The following is a 21,417-nucleotide window of genomic DNA, read 5'->3' as shown; positions in this document are numbered from 1 at the left end:
GAGGTGTGGCTGGATCATGTGATAAGCGAAAATTTAACTTCACAAGAAACTGTTAAGCTGTTTTCCAAAGTGGTTGTACTGTTTCACATTCCCACATCAAGGTATGAATGTTCCAGTTGCTCCACACCCTTAGCTAACAAGTTGCTCAAGCAACTGGTCAGCCTTTTGTAGTTTTAAGCATCCTGGCAGGTGGATAGTGCTATCTCATGGTGGTTCCAACCTGTATTTCCCTGACAACTAATGACAGTTAACACTCTAAGGTATCTTTATTTGTGATCTATTTGGGGAGACCTTGGAAGTGACTGTAGATAGGACAGAGATCAAAAAAGGGATCCTATAAAGTTTTCTATGAACTCCTGGGCTCAACTCTGAATTGCACATGTGAGGGTCTGACCCTGAACAGCATACCAAAGTCACTGAGAACTGATCTACACAGCAGACCACTGCTCCTTGGGTGGTATTCGCACAGGACAGGTCTGAACAGGCAGGACAGAGGTGTTGAAAACTGAATTGACGTTGGAATCACAGCCTACTGAAGGCAAGTAAAAACTTGCAACTGAACCTAAGTGGGTCATTCACTACCAGAACGAATAAACAAAAAGTTACCATTTTTATAGGGTTTAAACAAGGCTCCAATCTTATATGATTCAAAATGTCCAAAATATAATCCAAATTATTTGACATTTAAAGAACGAGTCAAATGTCAACAGCTTGCAAGGAAAAAATAATGCATACCAACTCCAAGATGACCCAGGTATGGGAATTATCAGACTAACCTTAAAGTAATTATTATAGCCAGGTAAATATTAAAGAGGTAAGATTAAACAGTCTTGAAATGAAATAAAAGAAACAAACAGAAGAGGTTAAAAAAATAGATTTCAGAAGTAAAAAATATAACCAAATTTTAAAATTTACTAGATGAGTTCAACAAAAGAATAGAAATGACAAAGGGGAGTCAATTTGAAGACAAATAAATAGAAATTACCTAAAGTGAACAACAGAAAAAAAAAAAGTAAAAGAACGGAGTTTTAGGGACAGTATCAAAATGTTTAATATTCTTGTTACTAGAGTCTCAAAAGGGGAGGAAAAAAGAGTGCCATGCTGGAAAAAAAAAAGTTGAAGAAACAATGGCTGAAAACTTCCCAAATCTGGCAAAAGACAAAAACTTATATTTCAAGAAGCTTGCTGCTGCTAAGTCGCTTCAGTTGTGTCCGACTCTGTGTGACCCCATAGACGGCAGCCCACCAAGCTCCCCTGTCCCTGGGATTCTCCAGGCAAGAACACTGGAGTGGGTTGCCATTTCCTTCTCCAAATCTCAAACAGGAGAAATTCACATCTAGATATATCATAGTCAAACTACTGAAATCCAAAGACAATGGGAACAATCTTGAAAGTCCTCTGTGAAAAATGATACATTTGTATAGGAAGACAATTTAAATGACTGTGAATTTCTCATCAGAAGCCATGAAGGCCAGAAGGCAATGACATACACACACACAAATTTTTTTTTAAAGAATAGTCAATCCAGAACCCAGAGTTTTATATCCAAGGAAAATATCCTTTAGGACTACGAAGGCAGAAATAGATATTGTCTGTGGTGGAAAGCTAAAAGAATCCCCCACAGGCAGATCTGTTTTAAAAGAAATGCTAAAGAAGGTATTCTGGGTAGAAGAGAAAAGATAGCAGAGAAAACCTTGGAACTTCAGGAATGAAAGAAGAGAAATGGCGAATATTTGGATAAATATAGTAAACTATGTTTTCCTCTTAAGTTTTCAAAACTATGTATATCAGTTGAAAGCAAAATGTATAACACTGTCTGGTGGGAGTTTATAGATATAATACATAAACCACAACTGCAACATAGAATGGGGGAAAATAAAGGATATGGTGGTAAGATTTATATGTTCTTCTTGAGGTGGTAAAATATTACTTGTAGGTAGAACTGTAAAAAATTATATAAACTGTAATTCCCAGAGCAACCACCAAAATAAACTTTACAAAGAAATACAGTAAAAAATACTGTAGTTAAAATTATATAATAAACATCCATACAATACAATGGAAGGCAGGAAAGAGGAAACACAGGAATAAGAAACAGAGGGACAAAAAGAAAAATAATTAAAAAGTAAAGCTTGATCCAAACATATCAACAATTACATTCAGTGTGAATGATGCAAATACACCAACTAAAAAAAACTGTCAAACTGAATAAAAAAACAAGTCCCAACTATATGCTCACTTTAAATAGAATGGTATGGGTAAGTTAACACAATGGAAAAAATATACAATGCAAACATAAATCAAAAGAAAGATGGAATGGCTATATTAAGATTAAAGTAGACTTCTGAGCAAGGAAAAGTACCAGATAGAAGGAGGGATAATTATTGTTCAGTCACTAAATCATGTCTGACTCTTTGTGACCCCACGGACTATAGCACGCCAGGCTCCTCTATATACAGGGATTTCTAGGCAAGAAGACTAGAATGGGTTGCCATTTCCTTCTCCAAGGGATCTTCCCAAATCAGGGATTGAACCCGTATCTCCTGCACTGGCAGGAGGATTCCTTACCATTGAGCCACCAGGGAAACCCTAGGAGGGATAGTACATAATGTTAAAAGAGTCAATTCACCAAGACAATATTACAGTCCTAAATGTGACATCTAACAACGGAACTTCAAAACACACGAAACAGAAACTGATAGTACTAAAGGAAGAGATGAGCCAGTCTACAGTTACAGTTGCGACTTCAACAGTCCTCTCTCAGTAGTCAACAGAACAAGAAGACAGAAAATCAGCAACGGATACATCAGAACTGAAAAAGCGTCACTTAACCAGCTCTAAATGACGCTTATAGTAGATCCTACCCAACCACAGCAGAAAACGGATCAAGTACATGTGGAACATTTAAACAGACCATATCCCGAGTCATAAGACAAACTTAATAAATTTAAAAGAAATTATGCAAAATACGTTCTTTGACATGATGGAATTCCATAGAAATCAATAACAGAAAACTATCTACAAAATACCTCCTCTCAATGAAACCTCATAAAAATTAAGCACATTTCCTCTGAGTCTATAATAATGAGCCATCCCCAGGAGGCAATTGGTGAGCCATGATATATACCTTAATCTATCTCTTTAGGACCCCATAGGAGTCAACGTCAGAAAAGAAGCAAACTTTTAGTTTGCAAAACAAAAATGACAAAGCTCTCTTACCTTTAGAACATCAAAAAGTCTTTATTCACCAACTTCAAGCTTTAGTTTAAAAATTACTTTAAAAAAAACTCATCTAAAAAGCTGAAAACAAGTGGAGATATTAACATGAATAAGAATTTTTGCAAGATGCCACAAATAGGCATTATTTGCCATCTGTGTTAAACTTCACATAATTTTTCCAATACTAAATATCAAAAACTGCATAGTAAGTAACCTTAGCTAAGTAGCTAGTTCAGATTCACTGTCTTTTTTTTTTCCCTTAACAGAAAACCTACATATACAAAATTCACTGTCACAGAGAACACTGATCTGCAGATACGCCTGACATTACTGACTGTTGAAGCTACTGTCAGATTCAGTTAATACATTTGTTTATTTTTTAAGCTGATATGTTGTATGACTCAACACAGACTAAAGGACAAAATGGCTGATATCAGAACATTATCTTTATCCAGCCGAAGAAAAATGTTATTTTGGGAATGAAACACATACCACAGGCATCCTCAAAGCAATAAAGCACTTTACTAATAGTATAAAGGATCTGTTATTTATCCTACTTATTAACAATCATAAATAAGCAAGTCTCTAATACCCACTAGTCTTTTAAGGGGCTAGCTAAACTAATGACCTTCAAACTTTTTATTCATAGGAAAATAACTGAGAAATCATTCAACACCACATATTTTAAAGTTGGTATCTAAAAGATTTGATTTTAATTTTAATAGTTTCTAACAATGTGATTTCTTGCATAATGCCATTTTTTTTTTTTTTTAATCTTTTGGCTGTGCTGCACAGCACATGAGATCTTAGTTTCCTGACCAGGGATAGAACCTGTGCCCGCTCAATTGGCAGTTCAGTGTTTTAACCATTAGATCACCAGGGAAGTCCTAATTTTTATTTTTTAAATAAAAATTTTGCATTATTTTTTTAGGTGGAGCCAAATAGAATACTATAGAGTTTGATTCCCAGGATCAACTTTAAAAATTTGTATGAACACTCTTCTTCAACAGGAGGAATTTTATGCTTCCCTTTTTCTTCTTGAACTTTTATTCCATTCCATTTGCTCTACAGATTGCTACTCAAATGGGATATACTTTTATGCTTGAAAGTCCTTTATTGATCACCCTATAATACTTCAATCTATAATAATACATACGTTTGCATGTTTAAATTTCAATTAATTTCCATTAATTAATTTCTATTACCTTAATGCCTTATTACATTTTTGAATTCTAGATTGAATTAGCACAATAACTACTGGTATATAATTTACCAATAATGGCATAGTTTTATTACAGATTTTGATAAATAAATCTAAGTAATAATTACTAAAAATATATCTTTTAATGAGATGTTTGAGTGATGCTTTTATGATACCATTAATCACCAAATTGTCCCTTCTGTTTCTGGTGCACTGGAAGTTTGTAAAACTTCAATCTGTAGTGTGATTCAGATGGACAGAAAAGTATGCCTTTCTTCAGTCAAGTGGGAGAAGAGGATGTAAGATTGACTCTCCACTGCCAGCATCTTTCTCAGGCAGACCAGTATTAAGAATAGGTATGGAAGAGCTGGAATTTTATTTCCTTAAAGTTATCCAAACTAACTGTTCTCTTCCTTCTCCCCAAATATGCCCAGTTTGAAAACCACTGATTTGGACTATTTCCTCTACTCCCAAGGGGAACTGGCAAAGAAAGACAAAAGGTTACATTTTGCTTTTAAGCCTACCTACCAACCCAGTTTTCTATGCTTAGAAAAAATTGAATGCAATGTACGGTTACCCTATGTTTTCATTCCTTTACCAATACTAAAGAAGAAAAGTGTAACCAGTAGGAGTCTATCCAGCACTACAACAAATTGTGATCAATACTAACTGTATGGGGGGCTAAATCAAAGGCTCTCTTCATACTCATTCAATTCCTTCAATCCATTTGCCTCACACTAACCTTCATATGCTTTAAGATGCTCAGTTCATCGTTTTCATATCATGGAACCAATCCCTATTACTGTTTTCACTAGAGAATTCTAGCTTTAAGGAGATGGAGGGTATTTAAATAAATTCAATCATTCATTCAAATGACTCCCTCTAATGCCTCATGCAGAAAGTCAATGTAAAAAAATACAACCAATGTTACAATGTTGAGACTTAAACAGAGCAAGTATTTTTTTAATTTGTCTTCAGCAGGCCAGCTATAAAGTATCAAACTGTATGGTACAAGAACCTCATAAATCTTTTACAGAAAAAAAATGCAATGTATTCTTTTTTCATTAGGAAAAGTATTTTAGAATGTGTAAATATAAGCAATTTCTATTCTATATTTAAATTTGGAGCTTACTGTTATTTCTTTAATAAAACTACTTCACAGGATCATGAGGAGTTCTCGTAATTTTTACTTTTGTGAACAACTTATTTACAGATAGTGAGTTATTAAATGAAAATTTTGCACTCCTTGAGATATTTTTAAAAGCTAATGAGCATGATGGTCATACAAAATTTTAAGTGAAAGATCTAGGTCAAATGAATGGAAAAAAATAGAGAGCCCTTGAAAAAAATTTCCCATATTTCTGGTCTTTAAATTCAAGTTTGCTTTGACCAAATCATACCTGAACTTGGTCTTTGTATTCTGAACAACTTATCTTATGAAAATCTATTTCCTTCACCACTCCCACTGAATATATATTTGCTAATGATATGATTCTATAAAGTTAAAGTACACAGTCTTGAATCTGTTTTCAGGTTTGTCTAACTTGGCCAACACTTTATCTCACATAATTCTTTGAGCGCATTTTCCTTTTTTAAGATTTTTTTAAAAATATAAATGTATTTATTTTAATTGGAGGCTAATTACTTTACAATATTGTAGTGGTTTTGCCATATATTGACATGAATTTGCCATGGGTATACGTGTGTTCCCCATTCTGAACCCCCCTCCCACTTCCCTCCCCATAGCATCCCTCTGGGTCATCTCAGTGCACCAGCCCCGAGCACCCTGTATCATGCATCGAACCTGGACTGGCTGGGAGGGATTGGGGGCAGGAGGAGAAGGGGACAACAGAGGATGAGATGGCTGGATGGCATCACTGAGTCGATGGATGTGAGTCTGAGTGAACTCCGGGAGTTGGTGATGGACAGGGAGGCCTGGCATGCTGTGATTCATGGGGTCGCAAAGAGTCGTACACGACTGAGTGACTGAACAGAACTGATGATAATACACATGTTTCAATGCCATTCTCCCAAGTCATCCCACCCTCGCCTTCGCCCACAGAGTCCAAAAGACTGTTCTATACATCTGTGTCTCTTTTGCTGTCTCGCATACAGGGTTATCGTTACCATCTTTCTAAATTCCATATATATGCCTTAGTATATTGTATTGGTGTTTTTCTTTCTGGCTTACTTCACTCTGTATAATCGGCTCCAGTTTCATCCACCTCATTAGAACTGATTCAAATGTTTTCTTTTTAATAGCTGAGTAAGATTTTTTTAACTTAAAAAACATTTATTGGGTAATGGTACTTCTTTTTAGTTACAGAATTTACTAAGTAAAGTGAGGGCAGGAACAAATTGTTGTGTTCCTGTGTCATTCTGAAAGCAATTCATTTTCTGATCTTTTAATCCACTTCTTCCTGTTTGGTCTTGTCTGTTTCTGGCCAAGCTTCCAGAGGCAGGCCAGGAAACATGGAGGACAGAGGCTGCATGGGGAACACTGGGGGCAAGGTGGCTCTGGCAGCAAGGGCTGGGTGGGGTAGCTGGGGGGGGCAGGGGGCTAGTGAGCCTGTGGCTGGATGGACTGGGGCCAGAAGGGCTGCTGCATGAGCAACGGAAAGTTTGGCTGGTGCTGTTGGGTTGGATTCATGGAGTGTTGGCCAGGGACTGGCACCATTGGTTGCTGGGGGACCATGGGCTGTTGAGCTGACACCACAGTGATGTGATGAGGCTGCAGGGTGAGATTCTGGGGAGTCTACTGGGACATTACAGGAATGATTTGGTGGTGCAGCCAACCACCCATGGGTTATTAACCATAGGAAGGTTACGGGTGTCTTATCATGTTCTGACCACTTCAGAGGAGTAGCACTTCAGAGCTGAAGTAATACAACCAGGGTGTCCAGGATGAGGTGGTAGCTTTTATAGGGAGAGGGAAAGGAAAAGAAAAAGAATGAGGGAGGGGAAGGCAAGAGGGATAGGAAGAAGGGAGAGCAAAAAGGGGAGAGAAAGAGAGTGGTTTTTTTTTAAGTACTTTCTCATTTTCTACCATCTATGTTTAAAAAAAATAAAAACACATCTAAGTTTTAGACATTGTATCTAAAGATTTAGGGGCCACATCCTAAAGTGGTATTTAGCAGTTGGTTCTCAACCTTCATGAAAGTCTATTTCTACATTACAAAATATACAAGCACGCTGTTCCTAAAGGTGAGATTTTTTCATATGAGGCTATATTTCAGTTCGCTAAAGCAAACTGGTGACTCAAACAGAAGCAAATATCCTGTTTGAGTATCATTTTACATCTTTGCTTTCCTTTTAAACAAGGTGCCACTCAGGTTAAAAGAGAGAGGAAAAAAGGAAGAGGTCCAATGTACAAAAGCTCCTTAATGCACAAAATCAGATAAGACCAAAAGTCCTCTACTAATGCACATTTGATTATCGAAAGTATTCTTAACATATGAACAGGGTGAGAATATCTAAACTGTTGGCATTCCTTAAGGAAAACATCCCAATACAAAATGCCAGAAGTATATTCACTTTGGAGATGAAAAAGCATCCATCTGTTCATATCTATGTATTTTTTTCCCAGTTGAATTTCTGGCTCCAAGCAATTAAATGATGCCAGGAAACAATATCAATTCAATTTTCAAAATCAAGTTCACGGACATATGCTTTCCACATGTCTCATAACTCCTAAATGTCTTTATCATCTTGACCTCTTTCCTAAGCCCCAGAGCCTATCTTCCAAGTGTACATTAGGTACTTATAACTGGTACATCCAGTATCACCTCCAATTTCACTCTTCTCCCATCTAAAGAGAAAACACACACACACACTTCTTTCAAGTAGTTTTTTTTCCTCATTTCCGTGATCATTCTTACTAATCCAGGCTCAAGGTCTCAAAGTTACGCCTTTCTCTGCCTAGATACTCTGTCCTACTGTCTCACTGTTAATTCTGGAACTCTTCTCACACAATGTCTCATATATCTCATATTCCCTTTTCATTCCCATGGCATCCCTCTAGATAAAGCGCTTATCTCCAAAAAAAAAGATCTTATTCCAAATAACTGTAAAAACCTCCCCAGTCTCACTTCCTGCAGGACTTTTCCCTGGTGATACATTTTGTATGAATAGCACCACACTGTCCTTATCAAGGGCTTCCCAGGTATTTCAGGTGGTAAAAAAAATCTGCCTGCAATGCAGGAGACCCCAGTTTGATTCCTGGGTCGGGAAGTTCCCCTGGAGAAGGGACAGGCTACCTAGTCCAGTATTCCTGGGCTTCCCTGGTGGCTCGGACACTAAAGAATCCACCTGCAATGTGGAAGACCTGGGTTCAATCCCTGGGTTGGGAAGATTCCCTGGAGGGCATGGCACCTCACTCCAGTATTCTTGCCCAGAGAATCTCCATGGACAGAGGAGCCTGGCAGACTGTATACAGTCCATGGAGTTGCAAAGAGTCGGACACGACTGAGTGACTAAGCACAGCAAGTCCTTATCAAAGAATTCACACTCTAGCAGAAGATACAAAAAACTAACAACAGAAGTAGATAAACATTTTACTGATGTTAAACAACAAGCTCTAGGAAGGCAACAGAGTGACAGTTGCTGTAGCAAAGGTTTCAGAGGAGGTTACAGCTGAACTGGAGAAATGCATACCAGACAGACAGCAGCCCAGTACCTGAAGGTTCACATTTCTGGAGAAAGACAAATAGTTCGGGGCTTTCCAGGTGGCTCAGTAGTAAAGAATCCACCTATCGATGCAGGAGAGGCAAGAGAGGCAGGTTCGATCCCTAAGTCAGAAAGCTCTCCTGGTGTAGGAAATGGCAACTTGCCTGGGAAAATCCATGGACAGAGGAACCTGGTGGGCTACCAGTCCATGGGGCTGCAAAGAGCCAGACATGACTGAGCACAGCACAGCACAAGTCATTCAGTGGTGGGTGAGAGGTAGGAGAGAAGGCTAGCAACGCGTACAAGGCTAGAAGGCTGTGTCAGACTGAAAAGTTCAGACTTGATCCTATTAAAATGTGAAATAAGCAAAGACATAAGAATGCTTTAAGTTCAGTATGTTTTAGTATATTTGTTTTTAATATATACACTTTAGAACAAAGTAACACAAAGCACTAACAGAACTAGACACATCTACCTTAAGTGGGACCAATGATAAAGTCCTTATCGTGTATACTTGGGATTATAAAAAGACTGCAGGGAAATTAAATATGAGGACAGTATTTTGTACGAGTTCATTAGATCAGATTGGTTTATGTTATTTAAACCATTTGTGTCCTTACTGATATTTTTGCCTTGATGATCTAAAAATTACTAAGAAAGGCATGTTTAAAATCTCCTACTGTAATTATGGATTTGTCTATTTCTTAAGACCAGATATTATATTTCTAGACTGTCCATTTGATTCTTTTTTATTTTATACAGATTCCAATTTTCTGATGACAGAAGAATTATAACATAATGCCCTGCTTAATGACACAGAAAATGCTATTCAAGAATAAGCTTTTCAAAAAAAAAAAAGAATAAGCTTTTCAGTCCATTTTTGGACCAAATCTAACCTTGTATGCTGTTCAAAACAGCTTGGTTTTATTTCCCCCATGCTCCTTCCTTTGTCAGCAATCTACCTCAAGCCAAACATACCTCAATATTTAGAGCACATTAGTGCTGCTCCATCAGACCTCCACTTTATGCAGAGAATGGCTGCCCAAATGATCAAAGGAGTTTAAATTCACACACACATACATACACACACACAAAAACCTGAATTAGTTACAGACACATTATCTGGTCACATTTCATACCTCTCTTCTTTATATAGGTGATTACTTGCCCTTTTAAAAATTCCTATCAGTTGAAAGAGGGCAATTCTTAAAGTTGACTGAAACTATAATTCAGTTTCATTAAGTTTCCTTTAGAATAAACACCCTAAACCATCAGAGGATTTTTTTTTATAAGGTCTTCAAAACCATGAAGAAAGAAAAGAATAAAGAATGGTAAACAAAAGGCATACAAATCAGCACATTGTGGTTTTTAAAAAGAATAGAAAGAGGACTGCTGCATGAATAGGTTGAGCTCAGGCTGCCACAATAACAGGCTTTCGCAGAAGACAAGACGATTCACAGGCCTTATTAGGATAGTCATTCCCTGGATGGAGCCTGAGGTTTGAGAGAAGCAGGGCCACCCACGTAGGTAGCTAGATATACTGAATCAATCCTGGCAAGGAAGGTGAAGGTTCTGGGGGCCAAATTCCCTCACACCCCCACTACTAATGTACTTCCTCACCCCCAGGAGCAGGAACTGTTTGTTTTGTTCACACCGTGTCTTTAATACAGTATATAGGATGTGGCAAAGGCTCAGTAAATATCTGCTCAGTAAATAAATGATGCCCACACGTTATTTCACCACTAAAGCCTTGATTTCCTGTAAAGCAATAGAGCTGGACTAGATCAATACATTCATTTTCAGTTGCAAAAGTCTCTACTTCTTTGAGTTAGAATTTCTCAATACGTCACATAAAGTGTCAGTAAAGTTACTCCAGGACATCTGGGTTTGCATATATGCCTAGTCACAAGGTTTCACAACACCTTACTCACTACAGTCCAGTATAAGATAAACAACAAATTTGCCCTGTTGAAACTCCTGAAACAATATGTATGTTTCATGGGTATACATATATGTTGAAACTTACCAAACTATACACTTTAAATTTGTCCAGTTTATTATATGTCCATTACACCTTGATAAAGCTGTTAAAACACACACACACACTCACACTCTCAAGAAACTACTGAAACTGCTCAATATTGCTAAGGCAGTAAGAGATACAAGCTAGTTATTGTAGAAATAACATAAAATATGTCTGACCACCCAGCTAAAACAGCAGAGAAGTAGATGCTCACAAAAACAAGAATAGGGACTTCCCTGGTGGTCCAGTGGCTAAGACCCCAAGCTCCCAATACAAGGGGCTGGAGTTCCATTCCTGGCCAGGAAACTAGATCCCATGTGCTGCAATTAAGACTCAGTGCAGCCAAATAAATTATGTAAAAAAATAACGGCAGCAGCAAAACTGAGCTCCTTGAGATGCTGGAAGACTCAGAAAAACCTGTTGCCTGGCTTAACCAAATAATCTTACTTACTGTGAAGGAAACACACTTTCTTTTTAAATAGTATCACATGTATTTATCTTCCTTAGGCAACTGTCAATTAGAAATTATTTTCTAACCTTTAACAACATTCTCCAAAAAGGAAAAATTAGTTTTAGTCCATTATTTTAGATAGGATCTCAAATAATGAAGTAATTTGACAACATCACAAAACCACTAGTTCAATAAATCTGGTTATAATAGCCAGGACATGGAAACAACCTAGATGTCCATCAGCAGATGAATCAATAAGAAAGCTGTGGTACATATACACAATGGAGTATTACTCAGCCATTAAAAAGAATACATTTGAATCAGTTCTGATGAGGTGGACGAAACTGGAACCGATTATACAGAGTGAAGTAAGCCAGAAAGAAAAACACCAATACAGTATACTAACCCATATATATGGAATTTAGAAAGATGGTAACGATAACCCTGTATGCGAGACAGCAAAAGAGACACAGATGTATAGAACAGTCTTTTGGACTCTGGGAGAGGGCGAGGGTGGGATGACTTGGGAGAATGGCATTGAAACATGTATAATATCATATGTGAAACGAATCGCCAGTCCAGGTTCAATGCATGATACAGGATGCTTGGGGCTGGTGCACTGGGATGACCCAGAGGGATGGTACAGGAAGGGAGGAGGGAGGGGGCTTCAGGATGGGGAACGTGTATACCTGTGGCGGATTCATGTTGATATATGGCAAAACCAATACAATATTGTAAAGTAATTAACCTCCAATTAAAATAAATAAATTTATATTTAAAAAAAGGATTTTGCACCCTATTTTTTTAAAAAAAGAAATCTGGTTTTATTACATATATTTGCTAAAGGGAATTCCCTAGCAATTCAGTGGCTAAGACTCCAAGTTTTCACTGTGGAGGGTGTAGGTTCAATCCCTGGTCAAAGAACTAAGACTCAGCAAGACCTGCAGAGTCTTAAAAATAAATATATTAATATTTGCTAAAGACTGAAATGAAAGTAAACATTAAAGTATATCCCTTATCTTTAAAATTTATTAATGGTTTTCAAACCACCTCTAATTGTTACAGGCAGAAAGTTTGGCTTCTATATATTTCATACCCCTTTCTAAATAGCTCAACTCACTAGTTATACATAAGAAACATGGGTAGAAACTATAGGAGAATCAGAAAACTATAGAAAGTATCAAGTCCTGAAACTTAGTACTCAATTTGGGTATTCTTGGCTTGACATAAAAATTCAGAGTTATTCAGATATTTTAAAGAAGGCACATTAAGAGAAATGTCATAAGATACTTTATAATGTGGCTGACTGCCAATAAAAATAATAGGGTAAGCGAAAACCCAAGGCAGCAGTCCCCAACCTTTTTGACACCAGGTACCGGTCTTGTGGAAGACAATTTTCCCATGGAGGGTCGGGGGAATGGTTGTGGGATGATTCAAGCACATTATGCTTATTGTGCATTTTTTTCTATTATTATTATTCTATCAACTCCATTTCAAATCATCAGGCATTAGATTTTGGAGGTTAAGGACTCTTGACCTAAGGCATTCACCATGGGTAGATTCTAAGAAGAGAAAAAAGTTTTACACTGATCACATTTTCATGGATTGACTGTTTCTTCTGATTACTCTTAATTAAATTGTCTAAGCCTGTGCATAAAAACAAACAGTTGTCCTTCAAAGGATACCAAAAGTTTAAAAAGAACAATAGCTGTTTTTATACCACTTAAAGAGAAATGGTAAACAATTCAAGCTGACTGATTTTATGTGCCTCTTCGTGGGATCAGTGTAATGGTCTTGCTGGAAATTTGGACCTGAAAATCTTATCATGAAGAAATAGACAAAATCTAGAATATGGGCTGTTCTGTGGGACAGCTGGCCTGGACACTTCAAAAGATGCACCATCATTAAGAAAAGAGACTGTTAGCATGACTGTTTTAGATGGGGGAAACTGAAAAACACAAGAGGCGCATGCAAAATGCTGGAGCCTTGACTGCATCGGATCAGGAAGAAAAGGAGCTGTGTGGGGTATGTGGGGGGGTAATACAGGGAAGCTGAGTTACATGCAAACAGATGTGGGGTGACAGCACTGAGTTACTGTGGATTTCTCAACTACAATCATCTGACAGAGAGAGAGAGAGAGAGAGAGTGAGTGTGTGTGTGTGTGTGTGTAGGGAGAGGAGCAATATTTGTGGTAAGATAACTGTTGGTGAATTTAAATAAAGGATATACAGGTGTTCGGGCTTTCCTGGTGGCTCAGTGGTAAAGAATCTTCCTGCCAATGTACAAGGTGTGGGTTCGATCCCTGGTCCAGGAAGAGCCCCTGGAGAAGAAAATGGTAACCCACTCCAGTATTCTTGCCTGGGAAATCCCAAGGACAGAGGAGCCTGGCGGGACAGAGGAGCCTGGCGGGACAGAGGAGCCTGGCGGGCTACAGTCCACAGGGTCACAGAGAGTCTGACATGACTTAGTGACTGGACAAAACATACAAGTGTGTTCATGGAGTTTTCTTTCAATTTTACTGTGGGTTTGAAATTTTCAAGATTAAAAAAAAAATCATAATTCCTTGAAGTTTATTTGCTCTTTTCCACCCAGAGTATGCTCAGAAAAGTTAAATGAACAAGGAGGAAAATATAGCAAATTCAGGGCTTTACATACCTTCCACATCATACCAGTGCGCACCATTTGTGATCCCATCTTTAAAAGTTTCATCTTCATCTCCAGGACAATGAGGGGCACCAGTTTTCATTATGGGATGGTTTGAAGCATAGGCTTTTGCCAGATATCTAAATACTTCATCATCTGAAGTTTTGCTATAGACTCCAGTGGCCTTATGTTCTGGAGAATCATCAAAGGGATAGCTTGCTACCACCGAGCCACCATGCAGGTTTCCGGAAAGCACAAACCTTGGAAAATAAAAATCACATATCACTTTTTAAAAGGCACAGAAAACATATATTTTAAAATTCTACATCTTTTATCAACGAACTTAGATATTCCTCTTGAGATCTAGAAGACAATTCTACCAACAGTTATAATTTGACCAAACAACATAGAAGGAAAATGGAAAGAAAGCATTATCCATTCAACAAATTTCAAGCAGTTTTTACAATTCCTTAACTTCAAATGGCCACCTCATGCGAAGAATTGATTCACTGGAAAAGACTCTGATGCTGGGAGGGATTGGGGGCAGGAGGAGAAGGGGACGTCAGAGGATGAGATGGCTGGATGGCATCACTGACTCAATGGACGTGAGTCTGAGTGAACTCCAGGAGAGTTGGTGATGGACAGGGAGGCCTGGCGTGCCGCAATTCAAGGGGTCGCAAAGAGTCGGACACGACTGAGCGACTGAACTGAACTGAAGTGAAATTCAAATAACTTTAAAGAATTTTCCAATCATTGAAAACACATAGCTTAATAACACAGTAGAAATTAATGTTTTAGGAGATGTCTTATTCAGGGACCTCGATTAGGTTGAATATGAACTTGCCAATATTCAACCATGTTTTGACCTACAAAAATGACAATTTCATCGAGTTCAATCTAATTTGTGTACTTCATAATGTGTCAATCTCATAGAAAGTGTGGCTTACATAAATAAATATTTGTTGAATACACGAGTTGGGTTAATAAGTTTCATGCTTTTTATATTACTGTCCAGAGAGAATTTTTGAGATTCGGAGACAAATAAATTAAAACAGGATGTGTTTTGCCTCATTCCAGTTTCACAATACACTAAACTTGCATTTTCGAGAGAGACACCATAGTTGAGAAGATTGGTGGTGGGGCTGGGGGAGAGACCTGACACAGAGATTTGCTTTCAGAGAAAAACAATACAGAACATTGTATCACTGTAAAAGCAGCTCTCTTTTTAGGACCAAGGTTCCTGGTTGGGCCATTAAAAAATAAACTGACATGAAGATAAGGCTGCTTCTATAAAAAGAAAATTTTAATTTTTGTTATGTTTTTTACTTTTAAGTGAACCCACTTACAATCCAGTCACATTTATAGATACAGAAATACTGAAGAACTCCTTTTATGGTAAAAGCTAAAGGCAAAAACATGCTGCAGCCCTATTTATACATTTTCCACTCATGTAACAGCTCAACCTGTTTCTATGGCTGGAGATTAAACACTTTTTGCAGTTGAAATTGGATTTTTTGCTTCTGCCTTTTTGTGAGTGAAAGAAACTGACCTACAGAAATTCTAAAGGGGGTTGATCTATAACATTTTATATGCTTGAAAGAGAATTAAGTCTATGATATGTTTAATTTGAAAAGTTAAATATGATTAGTACCTCCCAGAGGACCTCAAACAATAAAAGTTACTTATAACACAGAATCTGTCCTCAGAAGACAGAAATGAGCTGATAAAGACAGTGAATAAATACCAGAACAGACTATGAAAAAAGTTGAGTTTAATAACTAATATAATTACAGTTAGCACAATTCCAGACACCAGAGGAGAAGACCATTTGGTGTCGTGGCAATAGCAGAGGCTCCGAAACCAGGCAAATATGGGTAAGAGCATTTTGTTTCCCTCACTACTAACATGGTCAGGTAAAGTTGCTGCCTCTAAATCCATTGAACCCTAGTTTTTCTCTCACCTGTAAAATGGGGATTAATGCTACCTGCTTCCCAGGGTGGTTACGAGAATTAAATAAGGTAATACACGTACAATGTCTTCCAGCACAATGACTGCTTTCAAGCATCTGCTCAACGGGGATTAATGCTACCTGCTTCCCAGGGTGGTTACGAGAATTAAATAAGGTAATACACGTACAATGTCTTCCAGCACAATGACTGCTTTCAAGCATCTGCTCAACAAATGTTCCTTTCTTTGGAGATATTTGCATCCTGCTCAGGGAATCACTGCCTTACAGACTATCAATCCAGCCCCAACTTCCAATGTCAGAAAGAATGATACAGAAGCAAAAACTAAGTGTATATTCTAACACTCTAACTCCACCTTACCCAACCCTCCTCCATAGCAAGGTATTAACTATTTACTTTTTGGCTTCTATGCTTTAAATAATTTAAGTACTTTTCCCCTCAGCAATGACTTGGGGAAAGTTATAAGAAGGCCAGCCCAGCCCAGGCAATCCATTCAGCAACAAATTTTCTTGAGTGTCAACTATAAGCCAAATGTTCTAGACACTAGGGAATACATCAGAGAAGAAACAAATACAAAGATTCCCTCATGGCATTTGTATTTTAGTGGGAAAAAAGTGGATAACTGAATATTCTAAGTAAGTGAAGCATGCTATTTTAACTATATATTTTCAATTAAGACTTTAAATTCCAAGATTCTCTGCTAAAAGCTGTTTCTCACTTTGTCATTTCTTCTAACACTTCTCAGAAATACTATTATAGTAGCCTAACTGAATACCTTTAGAACAATGAAATATTTGCAATCTACTCCAGTGATGAATTATTAGATTTTCCTTACTCTACGTACATAGCTTTAAAAGTACCAGTGCCACTCTAGTAAGGACAATTTCAAGAGAAAGTGATATCTACTATAGTGGCTATAAGATTATTGCTTTTAGTCTTTGTCAAACCAACTTTGATATCAATCCAATTTTATTTGAAGGGTATTTTAGTTTCCATTCAAATCAGTTCTCTTAAGTGTTTCTCACACTTGACTTCAATACCATATATCATTTCTTGCAGAAGATTTAAAGTAGCTGCTTAATATATCATAAAAATTATAAACAAGTCTATAGATATTAAAAAATCCATCTCTAAGTTAATTCTGTTATGGTCCCCAGATAAATCTGTAAATACCTGTAAAAAATTAAGAAAACTTGATGTCTGATAAACTAAATTCTAAAGGTTTCAGGGAACTGTACTCACCCCAATAATACAATGCTTTTCACAAACATACCCAAAAAAATCATTTTTGCACAATCTACTAAAGTCTAAGCAGCTATATTTAAGTAAAGAAGTGTGCCAAAAATATGAGGGCCAAGTAAACTATAAAATATTTTAATGATGGAGTTAAAATCTTATATATTTTCCTAAGCATATGAGTCAACTGTCAACAGTTCAAAATCACTGAATGGGTGAAGTATAAAGTGAAACAAAGAAAATAAACTTCACTTTCCTAAGCAGGAGAAAATGAGTTTTTAAATTTTACATATCCAAAGCAACAATGACCAAAAAATCTATTTCTAATACAGCTGGGTGACTAGTATATCGAGAAATTTTGCAAATGGTTTACTTCACAGAATACACTGAAAAAGGTACTTTCCCTATACTGTCTGTGGTTTTAGAATTTCCTCTCCATAAAGCTGACTCTATATTTAAGAATCAATCTCAGATTATGCGTGTGCTTGTTTTTTACTTTATTCACATATCCCTTGTTACTGAATACCCATTAAATAATACTCATTTTGAGTTACTTATGACTGAGGATGGACGGGTATACTTTTACCCTAAATACTCACCTACTTTTCCTTCTGATTTAGAGTTACATTTGAAAAGAGGGAGGATATGACTAGGGTAGTCCATAGCCACAAAAGAGAGCAACTTTTTGTGTAATACCAACCGTCACAGATGAGCTTTTCAAATCTTCACAAGCTCCTACCATTGAACTACCCAGCCTGGACCATACCTTGTAATCATTAAATACTGGTGATGTGAAAGAGTTGTCCAGAGAGCACATTTTTGCTTCTAAATTTAAAGTTCAAAGCTTTCAGTATAGTCTCAAGGTGACTTGCACCAAGACAGAGCTTATTTTTATTTTTGGTCACAGCAGAACTAATACTGAACAGAAATATCTAGTCACAGAATTTATATCCTTGTAAAGGTCATGATGGAGCATTTTAGACTGTTTGCATTGCTTAAAGTCACACTTCTTATGCAACTGTTCAGAGAGCCTGACATTATTATCTTTAAAAGAAAAACCTTCCCAGAAAGTGTATGTGAAGTTAATGCCTTCCAGGGATTAATGCCTACTCCTCTCAGAAGGAGTAAAGTGAAAGGTGGGGAGAGAAAACGAATCTAGAATTGTCCTAATGTCCATGACTTTTTCAAGGTCTGCTACATACTGAATCTTGTAGAAGAGATGATTCTAAGTCCTACAGGAAAACGCCTGAGTTCATTATTGCTTTTATTTGTCACTTAGAAATCTTCAGATCAGGATAGAAAGCTTAATTGCTCCACAAGCCTATGTCCTTGTTCTTCGGTCACTAAATTGTGTCCCACTCTTCTGCAACCCCATGGGCTATAGCCCAGGCTCCTTCCATCCATGGGATTTCCCAGGCAGGAATACTGGAGTGGGTAGCCATTCCCTTCTCCAGGGGATCGTCCCCACCCAGGGATCGAACCCATGTCTCCTGCATTGGCAGGCAGATTTTTACCGCTGAGCCACCAAGGAAATCCTCTACAAGTCTTAGGAAGACACAAAAAAAGAGGATATGTTGGCAAAGCCAATAGCTGAGAAAGGGAAGAGGTGCCTGGTCACTTTGGACATGATTCCGTAAGTTCCCTCTTCCTCTATTCCTCTCCTCCTTTTTGCCGAAAATCCTACGCATCTCTTAAGACTCAAGTTCTCCCTCTTTCACAGAGATGACCCCTATTATAGCAGCCCACACGTTTTGTCAGTAGGAGCAATTCCCATAAAGCTTAACTGGGTACATAAACACACCTCCTCTATATTTAGCATAGTCTCATGTCATACACCTATTTCTTGAGGTCCTCATGCTTCTTTTAATATTTTAAATCCCACGTGGCACTTACTAACACCTAAGGTGTGTTTGTGTGTGTTGTGTATAAGTGTGACAATTAGCCATTGGACTCTGGTCCACTAATAATGTGCATAAATGGAATCAGAAACCTTTCAGAGTCTAAAATGAGGCTGCTCCCAGGTGAAGGTTCCAGATCTGGAGGAGTTCTCTGGCCAGCCATGTCTATAGGCTCCACAGCTGAGTCAGAAGCAAAGACTGGAAGAGAATCAGTTTTTATCAAATAACCAAGAGAAAGACCCCACGGGTGTCATCTGTAGGCTACACACTCCCTCCAGGGCTCAGAACACTGACTAAATGCCTGAGTCCAGTTCCAACTACTTCTGTAATATGTAAATGATTTTCATACTATGTAAATTATTTGCAATCTGACTCTCGATTTCCCCCACACGCAAAACAAGAATGAGAATGCTGCCTGTCTCATCAGGTTGTGTCCAACATAAACTGAGATCATGCAGTCCACGGGGTTTAGCACAGTGCCTGTAGTCATGACATAACCGCAATTTTGTCAGTTTATCTATAAAATAAGCGAGCTGACCGAGGTCATCCTGAAGGTCTCTTCCATCGCTTATTCTACTGTCCTGTGAGAACAGGGACCAGAAAGCCATAAAGGAGTCTCCCCTCCAGCCAAACGGCAGCTCTCTGCATTATTTGAATAAATGACATCCTCCAGGCAGCGCTTCTCCGACAATTATCTTGAGGACAGAGGCTAAGCGGCCTGGGCCCTAGTTCCCCTTATGGGGTGTTGCCCTCCGCCCTCTCTACTCCAGTCCCTTAGGCCTGCGAGCACTGTTTGAACGCCTGCGGAGTGAGGGACCCAGACTGTGCCCTGGAGGGATGCGTGGATGGGGAGGTGGGTGGAGGGAGGGCGGTACTCACTTGTTTCTGCGGATCCACTCGATCAGGGCGCGCACCTCGGGCACGTCGTCCAGGGACGGGGGCTCGCCAGTGCTGAACTGGTCGGGGAAGCTGCGGTTGAGGTCGCGGCCGCGGCTGTTGTCGCGGCCGCTGGCCCCGGGAGGGCCGCTGTCGCCGAGGCCGCAGTCACCCTCGCGGGCGCGCTCAAAGCCGTCGGGGTTGAGGCTGGGCAGCACGTACACGTCGGTGGTGTTGAGCAGGCGGACCAGGCGCGGATCCCCGCGGCGGTAGCCGGCCGCCAGCTCGCGGGCCAGGTAGACGAGCACCTGGCGCGACACGGTCTCGTCCCCGTGCATGTTGCCCACCAGCTTCACCTGCGGCCGGCCAGGCAGGAGCGGCCCCGCCGCGTCGGGCCCCGGGTCGCCGTCAGGAGGCGGTGGCCCCAGGCCGGCCGTGAGGCGCAGCACCCACAGCGGCCGGCCCTCCACCGAGCTGCCGATGCTGAAGAGGCGGGCCAGCCCCGGGGGCCCCGCGGCCGCCGCCTCCCTCAGCGCCGAGCCCAGCTCCTCTTCGTGGTAGTAGCGGTCAAACTGGCCCTCGTCCTCCTCGGCGCCCGCGCTGGTCGTCGTCGTCGTGGTCGCCTCCGCCTTCTTGATGTGCGCGGCCCGGGCCGGGCTCCGCAGCAGCTGCAGCAGCAGCAGTAGACACAGCAGCAGCGGGAGGCGCCCGGGCCGCCAGGGCGGCCGCGCGTCCCAGCCACTCGCCATCTTCCAGCAGCTCCGCTAACCCCGGCTCCGTTCCCCCGGCTCCGCGCTCCGGGAGGCCGGGGCCCGCCGGATCCCCTCCGCTCCTAGCAACCCCATCCCGCCCTCCGGCCGCAGCCAATGGTGGGCGGGCCTGCCGCCGCGTCACTCCGTGGGCGGGGCCGTCCTTAAAGCAGCAGATTCCCCCCTCTGGGCGTGCCTTCCTTCTGTCTGGGTAGTTTGGTCACTCTCCTCTTCTGTCAGGGTTCCTGTCTCTCTCTCTCTCCCTCCACCCCGTTTCCTTTTCTGCTTTTGCTCCGCTTCTCCTCTACTCACTCGTTCTCTTTTTTATGGGTTATCCCTTCATTGTCACCCCTTTTCCTCTGACTACTATCACCGGCTTCCTTCCCATCTTTGTTGCAGCTTTCCCCAGCTGCGCTTTAACGCTTAGAACCGAGAATAGAAAGAATCAAAAGGTTCGAAAAGAATCAAAGAACTTGAAAAAAACCCTCA

The 21,417-nt window shown here is 39.7% G+C and overlaps 1 protein-coding gene and 1 pseudogene across 1 annotated transcript in view; both read right to left on the bottom strand.

The window, feature by feature from the left end:
• Nucleotides 1–21,060, bottom strand: part of CPD (carboxypeptidase D) — a 72,346-nt gene extending 51,286 nt beyond the window's left edge. Inside the window, exons 1-2 of the mRNA XM_069603015.1 lie at nucleotides 20,183–21,060; nucleotides 14,215–14,462 (exon numbers count right to left, since the gene is read on the bottom strand). Coding sequence (XP_069459116.1) covers nucleotides 14,215–14,462; nucleotides 20,183–20,928 — 994 coding nt within the window. The 5' untranslated portion in view covers nucleotides 20,929–21,060. The remainder of the gene's footprint in view (nucleotides 1–14,214; nucleotides 14,463–20,182) is intronic.
• LOC138414782 (amelogenin, X isoform pseudogene) lies at nucleotides 6,814–10,022 on the bottom strand (annotated as a pseudogene).
• Nucleotides 21,061–21,417: the final 357 nt, after the last annotated feature.

The sequence above is a fragment of the Ovis canadensis genome, chromosome 11 (genome assembly GCF_042477335.2).
Source record: "Ovis canadensis isolate MfBH-ARS-UI-01 breed Bighorn chromosome 11, ARS-UI_OviCan_v2, whole genome shotgun sequence".
Classification (NCBI taxonomy): Eukaryota; Metazoa; Chordata; class Mammalia; order Artiodactyla; family Bovidae; genus Ovis; species Ovis canadensis.
This window is presented reverse-complemented; position numbering and strand designations above follow the sequence as displayed.